The sequence below is a fragment of the Sparus aurata genome, chromosome 15 (genome assembly GCF_900880675.1).
Source record: "Sparus aurata chromosome 15, fSpaAur1.1, whole genome shotgun sequence".
NCBI classification, from domain to species: Eukaryota; Metazoa; Chordata; class Actinopteri; order Spariformes; family Sparidae; genus Sparus; species Sparus aurata.
Window position 1 is genome coordinate 5,450,632 of NC_044201.1, and position 18,279 is coordinate 5,468,910.

General features: G+C 41.5%; 1 protein-coding gene across 1 annotated transcript; it reads left to right on the forward strand.

Moving 5' to 3' along the window:
- The first annotated feature begins 9,419 nt into the window (after window positions 1–9,419).
- plek (pleckstrin) lies at window positions 9,420–17,574 on the forward strand. Its single transcript, XM_030442909.1, has 9 exons — window positions 9,420–9,616; window positions 13,532–13,687; window positions 13,800–13,981; window positions 15,046–15,137; window positions 15,215–15,399; window positions 15,568–15,672; window positions 15,987–16,070; window positions 16,172–16,241; window positions 16,402–17,574. Exons 1-9 carry the CDS (start codon window positions 9,575–9,577, stop codon window positions 16,539–16,541), a joined length of 1,056 nt encoding a protein of 351 aa, XP_030298769.1. The 5' UTR covers window positions 9,420–9,574; the 3' UTR covers window positions 16,542–17,574.
- The last annotated feature ends 705 nt before the right edge of the window (window positions 17,575–18,279 follow it).

Here is an 18,279-nt window from a genome sequence, read left to right on the forward strand (position 1 = left end):
TATTTAGCTTAAGAGGTAGGTGATTTTTTTCTTAAACCCATTAAGAAAAACACTTAAAGGTGCTATTTGTAAGGAAAAGTTGATTTTGGAGTCTGGAAAAACTGGAAAAACTCTAATTGAAAATACATGGAAATACAGTACAACTACATTTGTACTTAAACTGGGAAAATACAACTTTTTTGATTTAGCTTATCATTCTGAAGTAAGTAGTGATCGTACAATTTAATGGCTTTTGAAAAAATGACACTATCGGCCCGTGGATTGGTTCCCCATGAGCCCTGATTTTTCTCTGGTCTGCCGCGGAGCTCAATTTTTCATGAAAAAACATAGGACGAATTATGGCACAAAGGAATCCTCGAAGGAACCAAAGAAAGATTAGGCATTGTTTTTCCTGGTCATTATCCCCAAGTCATGTTGGAAGAACTGGAAGAACTGGAGTAAGTGTACGAAACAAGAATCAACCTGATGGAGGAGGCAAAGTAGGCAGAGAGGGAGAGCGACAGAAACAAGTCCGAATGGACGGGTATTCACCGGTGTTGTGTAAAAGACTGTTATCTTGCTAATATGTGTTTCCCCTTACCAGCGCGACACAAGAGGGTTTGAAACCGGCATTCTTTCTAGTACGTCAGTAAAACCTGCCTACTTCTTACAGTTTTTCTCAATTGCTAAAACACAATTTCTGAAACCTTGCTCCATTTTCTGAAAATATTAAACACAAAAGCTCAGCTTCAAGCACTATTTACAAAACCTCTGACTCCTCGTGCAAAATGAAACTTTCGCCTCAAAACAGATTTACCTGTGCTCAAAACCAAACACTGCTCTCAAATCATAAACAAAACAATCAAAATGATATACACTATCAAGCAGTCAGTAAACAATACACAGAAAAATAGAAAACACGTTGTTCAAAACATATAGTTCTCAGGGAGAAATACATTTTTAATCTCAAAACAAATTTCATATTTTTCCGTCATTGTCTTTTGATGAATGAAAACATGTTCTATCATAGTAGCTGAAAATTCATCAGAAATTATACTTTGCTTTACTCTTTGCAATTTCTTTTGTTCCTCCTCCTCCTTGCACCCCTGTTTTTACAGTACTGTACCCTGCATCACACAAAAATCAAAGAAGCAAACTTGATCAATGTGCTTCTTCTTGTCTTTGGGCTGGGTCAGGCCAGAGCACTTCGTCGACATCACAAGCAATATTTTCCCTCCTGAGGCAACGGGGGAAGAAGCCTCTTGTGTGCCGTATCCAGCCCTGACATGGTTCCTCACCTATATTACCTTAGGCTAAATCCATGGCTTGCAGAAGATTTACCTGTTTGCTCTGTCACGACCCCTCCCTTTTTCCTCACTAGGATGCAGCTGATCACCTCCTGCAGGAGCTGGCAGTCATGGAGGGTCGTTAAGGCCAGGTGCTGACACCTGGTTAGGCCTCTACAAAGGCTACAAATAACGGCTTGGTCTCTTTGTCTCTCTCTCTCCTAGGCTCCACACCTATGCAGGATCTGGGTTCGTTCTGGTGTTTTCCGGCATACAACACACACACACACACACACACACACACACACACACACACACACACACACACACACACACGCCTCACTCATCCATGCCCTGCATTCATGACTGACGGTAATACTTTCCACACCTCATGCTTTTGTAGATAGTTCTTTCAGAAGATTACCAATAAATATGTTTGGTGAAACTTAAAAACCTGACTTGTCTCCCCTCATTGTCACAAACATTGAGCTGGTTCGTGACAAGTAAGGGCTCGTCCGGGATCCAGTATTGATCCTAAAATTATGTAGTTATTTTGGTCTGTATGGGTAATTTGGTCTGCTTTAGGTTGGTGTGTGTTTCCTCCTATTGTAGACAATAGTCTTTGGTTTGCCTTATTGGAGTGAACATGGTGTTTGGACATAGCTGTCTGTGCTGTGGTTAATCACTAACTGTTTTGGGAGGGGAAGTGTCAGGTTCTTACTGCTGGTTGTTTTCTGTAAGAAGTTTGTATGAAATTTAGGGAGGAATTTGGTCCCTTTCTGTTTGTTTGAGCATGATTAAACTTGACTGGGGTTTTGTGGTGGCCCCTATCTGGGATAGTTTGGTGTCTATTTGAGCAGGAGTTCCTTCTCCCCTGTTAGGCTTAGTAGCGGGTTCCTCTAGGGGACTCGTGGTGACGGCTTTAGGTGGCGGCGAAGGTGGGTAGAGCTTTAGCTCGGGAGCATCTCCGTGGTTGTGAGAGGGTTGCCAGGTTCCTGGTTCCTTTCATCACACCGCTGGTTTAGCGTGCATAATTACCCCCCACCATTAACTGCACGAAGACTAGGGATGAGCTAGTTAGCTAGCTTATATGATTAAAGTTAGCATCAGGATAGGGGTGGGGCTCCTGTTGACCTGTTACCCCAGGTTTGGGTTTTCTGTGTGTCCAGGTCAAGGTTGATCATTTGGTTAATAATTTGGTTTTTAGGATGGCTTCCCTTGTTGAGAGTTTAACCCAGGATCCTTCAGAGTCTTTGCTGGAGCAGTGCACTAAAAACAGCTTCTTAAGTTAGCAGAGCACTATAAAATTGACATTCCAGACAAGAAATTAAAGGAGTGTGAAAACATATTTAAAAGTGGGTCTGTTCGAGGCTGGTGTCTTATGCAGCCAGCCAGTTAGCAGTCCCATGACCGATGTGGTGCCTACAACTTTAACGTTTGAGCAACAGAAGGAGTTGCTGCAGTTGCAATTAAAGCAGCAGTTAGAGTTGGAGAGGTTGAAGTTGGAAAATAAAGTAGAACTAGAAACCATAAAGCATAAAACTGAGTGTGCAAAGTTGGCGGTGCAACAATATCAATTACAGCTGGTAAAGGAGGGCAAACTTTGAAATGTGAACAGAACTGACGGTCTTGAGGGCTCAGAGGGCAAGTCTTCTCAGTTTGACTTGGTGAATAATCTCCGCCTGCTTCCCAGGTTCAGTGAGTCTGATCCAGACTCATTTTTTTCCCTGTTTGAGAGAATGGCAGATGCTCAAGGCTGGCCAGACTCAGACAGAACCATCCTACTGCAGTGTGTTCTGACTGGTAAGGCCCAAGAGGCCTACTCGGCTCCAAGTGTAGCTGAGAGTAAGGTTTATGAGACAGTGAAGGCAGCAGTGATGAAGGTATATGAACTTGTGCCAGAGGCATATCGCCAGCGTTTTAGATCAAGGAAGAAGCTGGATAGTCAGACCTACACTGAATTTGCCCGTGATTTAATTTCCCAGTTTAATCGTTGGTGTGCAGCATCTGAAGCTGATACATTCGTTGATCTCTGTAACCTGATGATCCTGGAACAACTTAAAAACTCTGTGCCTGACCGTGTTGCTACATACATTAATGAGCACAAAGTAAAAACCCCCAGAGAGGCTGCAGTTTTGGCAGATGAGTATGTTCTAACACACAGAAGTTTATAAGGTACAAAGGGAGAAGCTCGTCATACGAATGACACTTATCCCAGGTCCGGAAAGGTAAAACCAGCGAATGGGGCAGCTCTGCCAAAACTTAGTCAGGGTGAGCAGAGTTCAGCAGTCAGTGACACCTGTAGGTACTGTCAGGCGAGGGGGCACTGGAAAAAGGAGTGCCCAGTTTTGAAAGCAAAGAGGTCCTCTGGTCAGGTGAAACCTGCTGCTCTGGCTGCTCCAGTCGTTACATCTGAGAGCAGGGAGCTAGGTCAAGTGCAGGCGTGCACTGAGCTGGTAGCTCCTCGGGCTGACTACGCTGCTTTTATGTCAGAGGGATGGGTCTCATTGGTAGGAGGTGGGGTGCAGGTTCCCATTAAAATACTAAGACACCGGAGCACTAGATTCTTTCATTCTTGAGTCTGTTACCATTTTTGTTCGAAACTGACACTGGTGAATGTGTAATCACACTTGGCATGGGTATGGTCCCATTCTCTGTCCCGTTGCATCGATTGGTTCTCAGCTGTGGTCTTGCTCAGGGGGAGGTCTCAGTGGGTGTTCGTCCACAGTTGCCTGTTAAGGGTGTGCATATGATTTTAGGAAATGATTTGGCTGGTGACAAGGTGTGGGCCAAAGATGAACTTAAGGTAGTGAAACCACCTATGTCCCCCACTGCGCTGGTGCCCTCTGTGACACCACTGCCCTCGAGTAACATTTTCCCAGGCTGTGCCATCACCCGTGCTGCCAGTCGTGATGCACAGAGTGTGATGGAGCCAGAGTGTTTGGAGTTGCCAGAGACTCTGCGGGTTGAACAGTTAGCAGGTTCTCAGGCTTTGCTAGTAGCTGAACAGAAGGCTGACTCCTCTTTAACTGAGCTGTTTGACAGAGTTGTGCCGGCCTCAGAGGTGAGGAATGCTGCTCAGTGCTATTTCCTCCAAAATGGTCTGTTGGTTCGGAAGTGGTTGTCACATGATGCATATGTAGGAGAGCCAATCTTCCAAGTTGTTGTCCCTACTAACTGCCGTAGTAAAGTGCTCCAGATGTCACATACTGAGATGGCGGGTCATCTCGGCATCCGTAAAACCTATGACCGCATCTTGCAACATTTCTTCTGGCCACGTTTAAAGAGAGACGTTGCCCTGTTCATTAAGACATGTCATACCTGTCAGCTCACTGGCAAGCCAAACCAGGTTGTTAAACCTGCTCCTCTACAGCCAATCCCCAGCACTGGGCAGCCATTTGAGTATTTGATCATAGATTGTGTGGGTCCCCTGCCTCGATCCAAATCTGGACACACATATCTGCTGACTGTAATGTGTCAGGATACCAGGTATCCTGCTGCCTATCCCCTTCGTAGTATTACAATGAAAGCTGTGGTTAGAGTTTTGACCCAGTTCATTTCAGTATTTGGCATCCCCAAAGTAATTCAGTCCGACCAGGGTTCCAACTTCACATCCCATGTGTTTGCTCAGGTGCTTAAACAGCTACACATAAAGCATAACAAAGCAACAGCATACCATGCACAAAGTCAGGGTGCACTTGAACGCTTCCACCAAACGTTAAAATCACTGTTGCGTGCTTATTGTACCGAGCTGGCAGGTGACTGGGAGGATGGGTTGCCCTGGATGCTCCTGGCAGCTCGGGAAGTTGTTCAGGAGAGTACTGGATTTAGTCCGAATGAGCTGGTGTTTGGTCATAAAGTGCGTGGCCCACTTGCAGTTTTGCAAGATGGTTGCTTGCCTGAGGATCCCCCTCAAAATCTTATAGATTATATCAACGGCTTCAGACTAAGGCTGTACAGGGCAGGTGAGCTGGCTAGGCAGAAGTTGCAGAGGTCTCAGGACAAGATGAAGGTACGATATGATCAACAGGCTAAGTCTCGCCAGTTTAACCCAGGTGACTCTGTGCTTATTCTACTGCCTCTTGTAGAATCACCTTTTCAGGCCAAGTTCAGTGGCCCTTTCTCTGTGGTGCGTCAAGTTTCTGCCCCAACTATTTGATTAAGACGCCTGGCCGTAGGAAGGCTACAGCTGTTCCATGTAAACCTCCTGAACCACGTCACACTCGTGAGTCATTATTTCCACTGCCTCAGAACGTCCGAGCCAAGCCAATTTTGGTCTCTAGTTCTGTTTTGACGTCTCCCATGTCTGAACCAGTGGTAGTTGAGGGGGAAGGGGTAGACATTGCCCCCGATGTTGGGGTGTTGCAGGGCCGGTTGAGGAATTCACAAACACTAAAACATCTGGATATCCTCGTTGGGCACTTGGATGGGGCTAAACGAGATGAGTTAACTATCCTGATCAACAGTTATCTATCACTGTTTTCCGATGCCCCAACCCAAACACACTTAATTAAGCATGACATAGATGTTGGAGTTGCTGAGCCCATCAAGCAGCGCTTTTATCGCGTGTCAGACAAGAGGAAACAGTTGGAGGCGGAAGTGCAATACATGCTGGATAACGGCATTGCTGAACCTTGTTCATCGAACTGGGCCTCTCCATGCCTACTAGTTAAAAAGGCAGACGCTAGTTTGAGGCCATGCACTGACTATTGTAAGGTGAACAGTCTAACCAAACCTGATCTGTATCCACTTCCTCGTATGGAAGACTGCATCTATCTAGTAGGTTCAGCTGCTTTTGTGAGTAAATTTGATCTCCTTACAGGGTACTGGCAAGTCCCGGTCACCAAAAGGGCGAGGGAAATTTCAGCCTTCATAACTCCCTCTGGCTTGTATTCATACACGGTAATGCCTTCTGGTTTGAGGAATGCTCCAGCAACATTCCAACGGTTAATGAATCGGGTTGTTTCTGGACTTAGCGGGTGTGCTGTGTATTTGGATGACGTGGTGGTGTATTCTGACACCTGGGAGGAACATGTCCAGCGTATAGGTGCTCTCTTTAAGAGGTTGGTCTGGGCGAACTTGACGGTAAACCTGGCAAAGTGTGAGTTTGCCAGTGCCACGGTGACCTATCTTGGGAAGGTGGTGGGTCAAGGTCGGGTTCGACCAGTGGCCTTGTTGTGTACAGCCCCAGTGTTGGCAGCACCTAGATTTGATCAGCCCTTTAAGCTGCACATGGATGCCAGCAATGTGGGTGTTGGGGCCGTCCTGTTGCAGGAGAATGCACAGGGGATTGACTGCCCCGTGAGCTTCTTCTCACGTAAATTCAACAAGCATCAATATAACTACTCAGTGATTGAAAAGGAGGCTTTGGCACTTATTTGGGCTCTGCAGCATTTTGATGTTTATGTCGGCTCTGGGGCATCCCTGACAGTTTTTACTGACCACAACCCCCTCACCTTTTTGAAATCGCTGCATAACCCGAATCAGAGGCTAATGAGGTGGTCCTTGTTCTTGCAGCCATATAACTTGGTCATCCGACACATTAAAGGGACTGACAATGTAATGGCGGATGCACTGTCCCGGGCGTCCATGAACCCCTAATCTTCATTTGTATGCTGTGTCTCATTTCAATGCTCTCCTCTGTTCATCATTCGGCTTTTCCTCCCCTTAAACTGCTCCTTTGGTACCAAGGCTGCTGGGTTGGTGAGGACGGAGGGATGTGCTGGAGGAAGCAGCTTGGAAGGAGTGCAGTGCTGATCATCAGCTAATGGGTGACGTATTAACCCTGTCAGTTTGGGACATTGTTTTGTTAGTGTCATTTGTTTGATACATATAATACGAGGTAGAACCTCGTTCTTATGGAGGGGGGTGTTACGACCCCTCCCTTTTTCCTCACTAGGATGCAGCTGATCACCTCCTGCAGGAGCTGGCAGTCATGGAGGGTCGTTAAGGCCAGGTACTGACACCTGGTTAGGCCTCTACAAAGGCTACAAATACCGGCTTGGTCTCTTTGTCTCTCTCTCTCCTAGGCTCCACACCTATGCAGGATCTGGGTTCGTTCTGGTGTTTTCCGGCATGGCATACCACACACACACACACACGCCTCACTCATCCATGCCCTGCATTCATGACTGATGCTAATACTTTCCACACCTCATGCTTTTGTAGATAGTTCTCTCAGAAGATTACCAATAAATATGTTTGGTGAAACTTAAAAACCTGACTTGTCTCCCCTCATTGTCACAAACATTGAGCCGGTTCGTGACAGCTCTCTGAACTTTCTTGTATTGGTTGTGTCACATGATTTGAAACAAGTGAAATCAGTTTTGAGAGGTCGTGTTTACTCAATGACATGTGTTCTCTTTTTGTATTTGATTGTTGCCACTTGTGTTTCAGTATGGATGACATGTGCATTAGAGTGCAGAATGTGTTTTGAGCATGAGAATGTGTTTAGAGTTCTGCTGAAAAGTCTAAGTGAGATCTGCAAATTGTGTTTTACCATGTGAAATGGTTTTTAAGGTATTGACAACAGACTGCACAATTAGCTAAATGGGTTCAGGTAACTGCAAACTTTGTTCAGCCAGTGGGTTTTAGTGTTTTAGCAATTGAGAAAAATTGTAATACAACCGTGTGTTTTACTGTCTTTTTCAGGGCACTGAGAACAGGGTTTCCAGGTCAAATTGGGATGCTTGAGGTTGTTTTTTGATTAGGAAAGTAGTTAGACTGTTATGAATAGCAATGTTGCTAATACTGTCTTTGCTACAGTGGCGCCAACAGTAATACCACACTAATACACTAGGATTGGGGAAAGTTGAAAATGTGTCTGTTCATGCTTTAGGACCAATACCTTAATAAATGTGCCTATAGTCTAGTATACAGATGTTCATGCTACTGCATCCACCACCTCCGAGTTGCTTTATACAAGTGAAAAAGAAGAATTAGAAACTGAAACCACCGTATGTATGAATATAATACCATGTAGTACATTGAATTTAAGTATGTACAGTTTAAGAAATGAATACCAAAGACAAATCTGCACATTAGGTATTGTTTCAGTCACAATCTCCCACAACACCCTTTCATTCCGTCACATAGCACCCAGTACTTCATCTCTGCCGTCATTTCAAGGTCGAAGCTTCATTTATTCCGTTGACGCTAACAGTTGAGTCACCATGCTGGTGAGAATTGACACCTCAGATGAGAGGACTTCCTTTCATGCCCTGGGAAGATGACAGTTTGTGAAACTAATTGCTGTGACAGAATCACAGTATCTCCATCTTCATGTTTCATACCACTTTATATAGTACATCTACAATAGTCGTATTGCTCTAATGACTGATGCTATAAATTATGTTTTTTTTTTATTTTGTAGTTAAACACTATTTAAAAAAAAAAAAGAAAAAACGCTCTGCCCTCTACTTCATCTACAGCACACTTCAGACACATAAGGAACCTTTAGAGACATAGGTCAACTGAAGCATGACTCAGGTCAGCTGGCAGGATGTACCCAAACATAGCTAAATCATGTACTCATAGTTAGTCAAAGCTGAACTAAAAATAGAGCTATGATGCATCAATGACAATGTGCAAAAAACTCTAGCACAAAGTTTTGAAAGAAAGCCACTCAACCACACATGAGCAGTAAAGAAGAGAGAAAACAGGCAGATCACATGTGTAGAGGGAGGAACGCTAACTAAAACAGTAGTATAAAAACAGAATTACTGTAAGCGAAACACCGTTTATAAATTTAGATAACAAGAACCAAAAAAGAAATGTAAGTCCAGTAAAAGAAGCTACTTAAACATATGAGTCTAATTCAGAGTTGGATGTGGTTAAAGTCAAGCCACATTTACTGTAAGATCCTCCTTAAGTTACTTTGTTGAAATCATTCATTTTATTGTACATTTTACTGTAACTGCGTTGAAATATCCAGGACATGTTGAAGTATTTCAATCTGAATTGTTAACCTACCTCTATATATTATGACACAATGAAGTTCAGAGACAACAGCAGAGCAGTAACAGCTAACTGATAACAGACATAGAAGAGGAAGTTCTAACACACCCAAAGGCACAGCTTCCTGCTTGTGTGTGTGGGTTTGGTTTGTGTGTGTGTGTGTGTGTGTGTATGTGTGTTTGTGGTTTTGAGTGTAGAAAGGCAGAGACAGAGAGGGAGAGAAAGAGAGAGAGACAGAAAGAGAGAGAGAGAGCGCGAGAGAGAATAGGTGGTGTGGATAGGAAATGTTTTAGACAGTATCTTAAAAAGTGACCCACTGTACGTTGCAGCTGACAGCAGCAAAGGGCAGCATAATGGAGCCGCAAGAGATTCGAGAGGGATACTTGGTGAAAAAGGTAAGAATAACTAAAAGGAATTACCATCCACCTCTTTGTAATTGCATATACGATTGTTTTTACAGATCTTTGCAAGTTCAACATGAAAATAATATGACCAAATTGACAACTTTGACAACTTTATGATAAAAAAAAAAACCTGGGGACTGTTTTACACAAAACTATAAAATAACCGATTAATAAGGGGTTTGACCGCCAATCGTTTCAAACCAAGAGGACATGACTGCTGCTGTGGAGATTTACACCGTCACCGTCGCATCAGTCAAACGTGACAAAAATAAACTTCTCAGAAAAAGGTCTGGACCAAACAAACACCACTGGTGAAGAGGAACATACCAAATCAAACCAACCAATCAAATAAAATGTGTGTGTTGCTTGGAAGTTGCTGCTTAACTAGAAACTATGCACTTCTCTAGTGTGGTTCCAAAAATAAAAACTCAAGTTCCTACTTCTGTCTAGAACCAAAAGCAAAAGGTAAAATGTGTTTTATAGCTTGTGTTTCAACATTTATTCGACATCCAAACACTTAATAAAAATATATGTACAGTGTGACCTACAACATTTTTTGGAAATGGCATGAATATACCCCTCTGCCACACAAAAAACGCCCTAAAAATACATTCCTGACCTTAAACAGGGCAAAGATGTATAGACAATGTTTATGCTCTAAATTCATGTACAAGACATTTTCTCCACTAAACTGAAGCACATTCTAAGGAGGGAAGTTCATGAAAACATGTTTGTTTCACACCTCAACACCACCCCCCCACACATTTTCTTTTAAGATTGAGCAAAGCGTCACATGTGCCCTCAACACTTTAACTTAGTGCTTTTGTGTGGTCAGTTTGCATTTATAGTTTCCATTAGACATAAATTTGCTAACCAATATGTTATTTTCATGCTGCCCTTTATTATGATACACTTTGTCAACTTTTTCAGTGTGCATGCAAGTAACTAAATCATTAATGATTGCCTCCCTCTTGTTTGATGACGATGGCTGAAGTTTTTTTGTGTGATGAATAATCTGATGACACTATGGTTGCTAAAATCAGCCACAGCTGTGTGTAATGGTCACGCCTAATAGTCATAAAATTGGCTAAGATGTTGTCAGAGAACATTTCTCCTCCATGCACAGCAGACAGTGTGGAATAGAAACAGGTATTATGCAAACAGTTGCAAATTAACTGTGCGTCTGTGTTCATTCAAAGCTTGCAGTGGGAGTGTCTATTCAAATGCAATCAAACACTTGCACTTGCTTCAGTTTCCTTGAGGGAACCTCCCAAAAGGGTTAATAAAGTCTAAGTCTAAGTCTAAACACTGCGTTCAAAGCAAAATTGAAATCATAATCAACTGTTATTTCTCGCCCAAATAGACAATTCCAAAAGATGGTAATATGTTCTGTATTGTCAACCATCAATTGACTAAAAAATATTAAGTACCAAGTACTGAGTATATAATTATACAACTAATACGTTTTATTTGTGTAGCTGGAGAAGTACATTATTGTCCGAAAATGCATCAGTTTGCTACACTGTTGCAATTTTTAACATGTTCCTTAATTCGTAGTTGATTCTGAGTTGATCCCATATGCCCTGATGCACCAAATGGAACTGAAAATATCCCTATCATGTGCACCATTTACTCCTAAACTACAGTGCTCGGCTGATTTAGTAGTTAGATATGTAACTAGAAAGGCACTCAGCAAACCAAGGCGCAAAAGCTCCCTTTAATTTACTCAGGCCTAGTCCAATATCAAATAAAAACATGATTAACCCTTTAAGCCCCAAGCCAGTTTTCTAGGCCTTTGCTCGAAAATTGCATATCCATAATAAAATGAGTATTCCTGCAACCACAAGGTTAATTGAATACTTCGAAGTTTGATGTTTAGTTGTTTATTTGAGTAGTGTTTGGGCTGTGTTTGGGTCATATAAACATGTTTTTTACACGTTGTAGCCCAGCTTCTGCTGTTTAATTTGATATAAAATATGACTATATTCTTTCATAATTAGTGCAGTAGTGGCTCTGTGGTTATTCTGCATATTTTAAAGTCCCCCAATTGGGGGACCTTGGGTTTGAACAGTTAAATCATCTGGATTTTTGTTTGGATCCGAATGAAGTTGTTCTCATTCACAGATCCTAGCCATCTAAACTGCCAGATTTTTTTCATCAAGATCCTGGCATTATTTCCTTTGAGTTTGTTAACGAAAAGTCAGAAAAGTCTCGCAATCTTAAAGAAAGAGAGAAAGAATTCTTGAATCTCTCCCTTTATCTGAATCTCTAACAAAAGTTATTGGGGTCTATTTTGAGTTGAGACCCATCTTCCATCCACTTTGGGGAATGTCTGTTCCGTAGTTGTTTCTGTAATCCTGCTGACAAACCAACCAAACTAATCAGCCATCAAACTGTTACGGGCCAAAGCATAACATCCATGGCAGAGGAAATGAAAAAAGTCCAAATCAATGTTGATACTTGAGCAGCTGAACATCAGGTTTAAGTATGCATGGATTCTATATATTTTGGGAAGACTTTGTTTCTTAAACGTGTTATGTTACCTTATATATCATACTTTCTCAAAAGCATGGCCTGCTTCAAAATGTCACCCTAAGTTAAACAACCTACTTGTTTTGTGAGGGAGAGAAAGGAGCAGGAGACACAGCAAGTTCATCAGGGATGACAGTTTGTTAAAACTAAACCAAGTGAAATGGAACACAAGTAAACACAAACCCAAACTGTTTCAGAGAGGGGCTGCCAAAGTCAGTAATTTATCTACCCCCGAAACACAGATTCCTGTAGAAGTCTGTATATCAATCTTTCACCCCTTGTCATGAGCTCAGTATGTGAAGTGAAACACTAAGCAACATAAATATGTAAGGACATCACATCACAATAAATATGTAAGGACATCAAAACCGGACCCCCACGCGAAGTCCTGTCGGGACTTATTTTTCCGATAGTGACAGCCGTTCTATACCTTATCCCGCTTATTACACGGTTACTTGCCAACGTGAAAGAAAACTTGACACAGGGTGTCTTTTTACAATTTATTTGTCACCGTTCATGGTGTTTTTCAGCTAAGAAATATAGTTCGCCAAACCGACGCCATTTCGCTTCTCCCCCTTTCACCTTCCTCTCTTTTTCTTTTCTTGACCGGTGACGACAACTCAGCCTTTTGCCAAGTTAATGTGAAACTCATCCATACTAGTGGCCTAGGAGTAAATTTTTTCCGATATGAAGTAGGCTACAAATCAGCTGACATCGCTTAGTGACCGAAGACGCTGGGGTGAAAAGTGACTGGACTACTTGCGGAGCAAAGATTTTAGAGCGCAGAGTGCTACAACAAACGTGAATCAGAGGCAAAAAGGCCACTTTCCTTGACGATGGTCAAATATGATTAGCAGCGGTGAATTATACGAAAATAATTGACCGCCGAACATTCGGAAGGCCCATTCAAGTGAATGGAGCATTCTACAGCATTAAGAAGAGCCGTGTAATAATTATTGATAATTCCTGTAAAAGTTAAACTTTCATATTTTTCAGGTAACAACATCAGATGTTGTTGTTTTTTAAGGAATTTTAAGTGAGTAGTGACCTTCAAAACCAAGCATTCCACCTGGGTTTTAAAGGTCACTTTTGAAAGTAAAAGTTGCGATTCCTGGTGGTTATATTTAAACATGAAAAAAGACGATGATGGTGAGTACCTCTGGTGACACCAAAGAAATGTTAAAGATCTAATATGCCATTTTCAAGTGGCTTATCAAGTACAGATGCATGAGATTCCACAAAAGCTGCTTATTGCACTTTTAAAATTTGAATAAATCAAAATGTCCAGTTAATGTCCAACGCAACCTCTGCAACTACATCCTCAATCAACACCTTTGCACTTTTGCTCAAGATTGCCTGCTGTCTGATCCACAGGGTACAGTGCTAAACTCCTGGAAAGCTGTGTGGGTGGTGTTGTCAGAAGATGCGGTTGAATTCTATAAAAAGAAAACTGACAGTTCTCCGAAAGGAATGATTCCACTAAAGGGAGCAACCCTCACCAGTCCTTGCCAAGATTATGGCAAGAGGACGGTAAGAATGTTAAAATGGACATAATGGCAGATATTGGTAGCAGAGTTCAAGACTAGGCTACAGTCAACGTTTAACTCAAATGTTGATTTTTTTTTTTTTCGTATCCATTTAGTTGGTTTTCAAGATCACCACGGACAAAAAGCAGGATCACTTCTTCCAGGCCTCACATGTGGAGGAGAGAGAGTTTTGGGTCAAGGACATCAAGAGAGCCATTACCTGCATACAGGGGGGAAGAAAGTTTGCCAGGAAGTCCACAAGACGCTCCATTCGCCTGCCTGAAACAGTCAACCTAAAGTATGTGCTGTGAAATCCCCTTGGTGGTGAAAATAATAATTTGAGTGGATCGATAAGTGATCTGTTTTATTCCAAGAATTGGCCCTTAACTAAGGCCCACAAGCCTTATTATTATCCCCACACCAATTTATTTTACAGCTCAGTACAGAGTGCACAAATAGTGATATAGAAGCATCTTAGATTGGTGGATCGTGGGCAGAGTTTACTGTTACTTAACCTATATCTACCCCAAATAATGTAAATAGCCAAATATACGCTTTCTTGCCTTGAACCAGCACTACATTAGCATTACTACTATTGGTAGTATGCTAGTTAGCTTGACTTACTGTTACAGTTGAGTCGATTTGATCCAATTCACAACAATTTTGCTTTTGTGCTTTTGGTTTAAGGAACAAGAATGCTAAATGCACTCCTGTTCAGTGTGTGGAGAAAAGGTGTAGCTTGACAAGACTACGGTGCCTAGTAATTGTTGCTAATGGCTAGGTAGGGGTTAAAGTGAAACTCTCGCCAAAATGCAACATAGGCTTTTTTTGTGATTGTATATGAGTCAAACCTTTGCATAAAAGCATAATTACGACGGAAGAGGCACTTTAAAGATTTACCGTATATTTGTTTTCGGGTCAAACTCATTTTCAATGGGAGTGCTTTGGGCAAATTAGCGATAGCATCAAAATTGCTATTTTTAAAACACTAAGAAGGTTCGACACAACATGAAACTTTGCTCGAAAACTCTGTGTACACAAACAATGTTCTCAATGCTCAAGTTCATGTGCAGAGACCCTGATACTACGTGCAAAGTTTCATGTTGTGTCAAGCCTTCTTAGTGTTTTAAAAATAGCAATGTTGATGCTAGCGCTAATTTGCCCCAAGCACTCCCGTTGAAAATGGGTTTTACCCGAGAACGAAAATACGTTAAATCTTAAAAGTGCCTCTTTTGTCGTAATTATGCTTTTACACGAAGGTTTGACTCATATACATTCACAAAAAAAAGCCTAAGTTGCATTTTGGTGAGAGTTTCACTTTGTTTGCTTGTGCTTCGTGATAGATTCATTGTGTTTTCTCAGCGAGCTGTATGTACTGATGAGGGACCAAGATGATGGAGTGAAAGAGTTAAAACTGGAGCAGGAGAACCGAGTCTTCAACCACTGCTTCACAGGTAAGGTCCTCTTGGTCTCATTGATGACAGAAGTGATGATTTAAATCCTCTAATGGTCCTTCCCTACTTTTGCACAGGGGTGACTGTGATAGACTGGCTGATTTCTAAGGAAAAGGCGAGAAATAGGAATGAGGCTCTCATGTTAGCAACAGGGCTCCTGAACGAGGGTTTTCTCCAGCCTGCCGGTGACCTGTCAAAAGAGGGAGCAGAGAGTGGAGACCAAACCGCCTTCTTAGATGATACACTCGCTCTTTATTACTTTGTAAGTTAAACTGAGTGTTTAAGAGCTATTATTTCACAAATAATTGTAACTGGAAATGGTTTATTTCTTAGTGTTTTCCAGCACGACAAATGTTGGTTCATAGTCAGTACATGAAAATATACTTGTGTTTCTATGTGTGAAACTATATGTAACTGTGCTTTGTGGCAGGCAGACAGTGGGTTCTTCTGTGAGGGCTACTCAAGTGATGAAGACACTCTTGTGAAGGAAGAATTCAGAGGAAACATCATAAAACAGGGCTGCTTGCTTAAACAGGTGAAACTAGAAAGTGGGCAAAAGTGTCACTTGTTTTTGTTTTTTACAAGGTGTCAACACATTGTGAATATTAACAGGAATTTCCTGGTGTGAAACCACACTTTTCAAAGAAGCTCTCACATTCACACATATGTGGATAAACAATAACACAAGGCAACCCTGTTTTAGAAAGTGAGTATTGCGATCAGGAGATCCGTTTGCTACATGACTGAAAGAGGAACTCTGCCACTCATTTTCTTGACACAATGCCATGTTAGCTGTTTCGGAATGTTCAGCAAATGAGATAGAGCACGTGTTGTGTTATTTCATCACAGGGACACAGGAGAAAAAACTGGAAGGTGCGAAAGTTCATACTGAGGGACGACCCTGCTTTTATGCATTATTATGACCCTACAAAGGTAAAGATATTGATTTGTACAAAAATAGAATTAGAATTTATTTTCCTCACATAATCTTTCTCGGTCCAAGTTCCTGCCTTCTTTTATCTCCTTTGTGTCAGGGCGATGACCCGCTGGGCTCCATCCATCTCCGTGGGTCTGTGGTTACAGCTGTGGAGTTTGTTCCTGATGGTGAGTGAGACTGTTGTCATAGGAAACACATGCCCCACGTGGCTTCCTCACGGACAAGCTCTGACCGGAAAATATACATGTAATTGCTGTTTACCATCAGTAGTTTCTCTCCAAGCCATTGCTCTCAACCCCTTTTTTGCAAATCTTTTACTGGTTTCAGCCAAAAAATACGACGTTGACGGCAACCTCTTTGAGATCATCACCTCAGATGAGACTCACTACTTCCTTCAAGCAGCTACTGCTGAAGAAAGAAAGGAGTGGATCAAAGCAGTGCAGGCAGTGTCAAAAAGTGGAAAGTAACAGCTGGGTTCACCGAAGCTGCTGTGTTCTGTATACCAGCCAAAGTTGAATCTCTTGATTGTCAAGTCCCCCGTTTGAAATCCAGATATTTACATTTGTGTCAGCAAAGTAAAACTGAATTATTACCAAACTGTAGTGCTGTGTCAAACTAGTGTAACTGCTGAGTTTTGCCCCTTTATACACTATCAATGTTTTTGTGTGGTAACCTATTGAAGTGTAAAAAAAAATAACTATATCATTTAAATGTAACAGTATAACGTCATCTCACCAATGTATAGTTACATTTTTGTATGCAAATGATGTCACAATACTGAATTGTCTGGAAATGTATTGCACAGTTAAAAACTGGGTAATAACAACAAGAATATCATTGTAGTATTGGGTTTATTTTCTATACTAAGGCATTATTACGACAAAAACAGGAGAGTGAAACAAAAAAGTAAGGTTTAGTACGTTGACCTGCTTACAATAACTTCACAGTGAATAATGTCAGGCTAAAGGTTTGTGAGTACAAATGTAGTGGTATCACTGTAACTCATACTATATGAATAAATATGAATAAAGTATATGACCAATTAAATAAACGCACTACTTCTGTTACTACAATTAACACTAAATAGTTACAGTAATAGTAATAATAGTGTAACAGTGTTTTGCTCCATCATTACCTTGAAACGCCTGCACCTAATATTAAAGAAATGTAACGTTCAATACCACAAGCCATTACCAGGTTATTTCTCATACATACACCATGTTATTAACCCAGTACTGCTCTGTTGTACTCAAGATATTACCACTTATTGCCTACTGTCTATATCTGTGTGGCCCTTAGACAGCTCAACTGTCTTTCTGTATTTTTGGAGAAGACGTTACTACAGCTATTTCAAGAGAAGGTTGATCTGTGATCAAATTCAAATAGGAAGTTTAAAGACAACTGTGCAAAACTATAAAGCTGTTGAATCTTTTAACTTCCAAAAAGTCAGAAACTTGAACAATGTTTGAATGTAAGTCAGTAAAAAAAGCTAAAGAGCAACTACTTGGAAAGAGGCACTCTGTTTTGGGCTTATTGTTCTGCCCAGTGTGTTTTTTTGGATTTCCTCTTGTTAAACGTGTGATTCAAAAGTTTGAGATAGGTTGACCTATCATGCAATAACACATGCAAGAAGTGTGAAGCGAGTCAGAATCATTTGACGCCCTCACATTTGATTGTCACTTTGTGGCACACAAGCCTGCTGCATCTCTTAGACAGCTTATCAGTGACAGAAATGACTGGCTTGGGCTTGGGCCAGTCATTTCTGTGATAACAGTGTGGCTACATACAAAAGTTTAGTAGCTTTTGAAACTGATAACAATTGAAGTGAGGATGGTTGATTAAAAAAAAAAAATGGGAGGGGAATTTAATTTATGTCAACTTTCCATAGATGTAAATGTCTTTTCGCTTTATCATATCAGCATAAGCCACTCAAGTTTTTGTCCTGTTTGAAATAGGAATTATTAATACAGTTGTGGGTGCATTCACGCAGTACCTTTAAATATGTTGGCTTGTTTACAACCCTCTGATTGTCAGACTACTCAGTTACTCTCTCTCCGCGAATACTTTGATGAGTACAGTATTGTCATAACTGAAAGGAAAGACAGCCCAAACTAATTTACCTTCTTTAGATGATGCTACTGGTAATGTCTGCCATTTTGTCATCTTTCAAGCTTTTTTTCTTCAACAAGAAATTATTTCGGTGAC

What these genes read in the sequence shown, in the direction of transcription:
- plek (XM_030442909.1), top strand. Translation starts at nt 9,575, where the DNA reads ATGGAGCCGCAAGAGATTCGAGAGGGATACTTGGTGAAAAAG. An exon ending in AAGATTATGGCAAGAGGACG is followed by an intron (nt 13,688 to 13,799) that starts GTAAGAATGTTA and finishes GTATCCATTTAG; the next exon opens with TTGGTTTTCAAGATCACCAC. An exon ending in ATTATTATGACCCTACAAAG is followed by an intron (nt 16,071 to 16,171) that starts GTAAAGATATTG and finishes CCTTTGTGTCAG; the next exon opens with GGCGATGACCCGCTGGGCTC.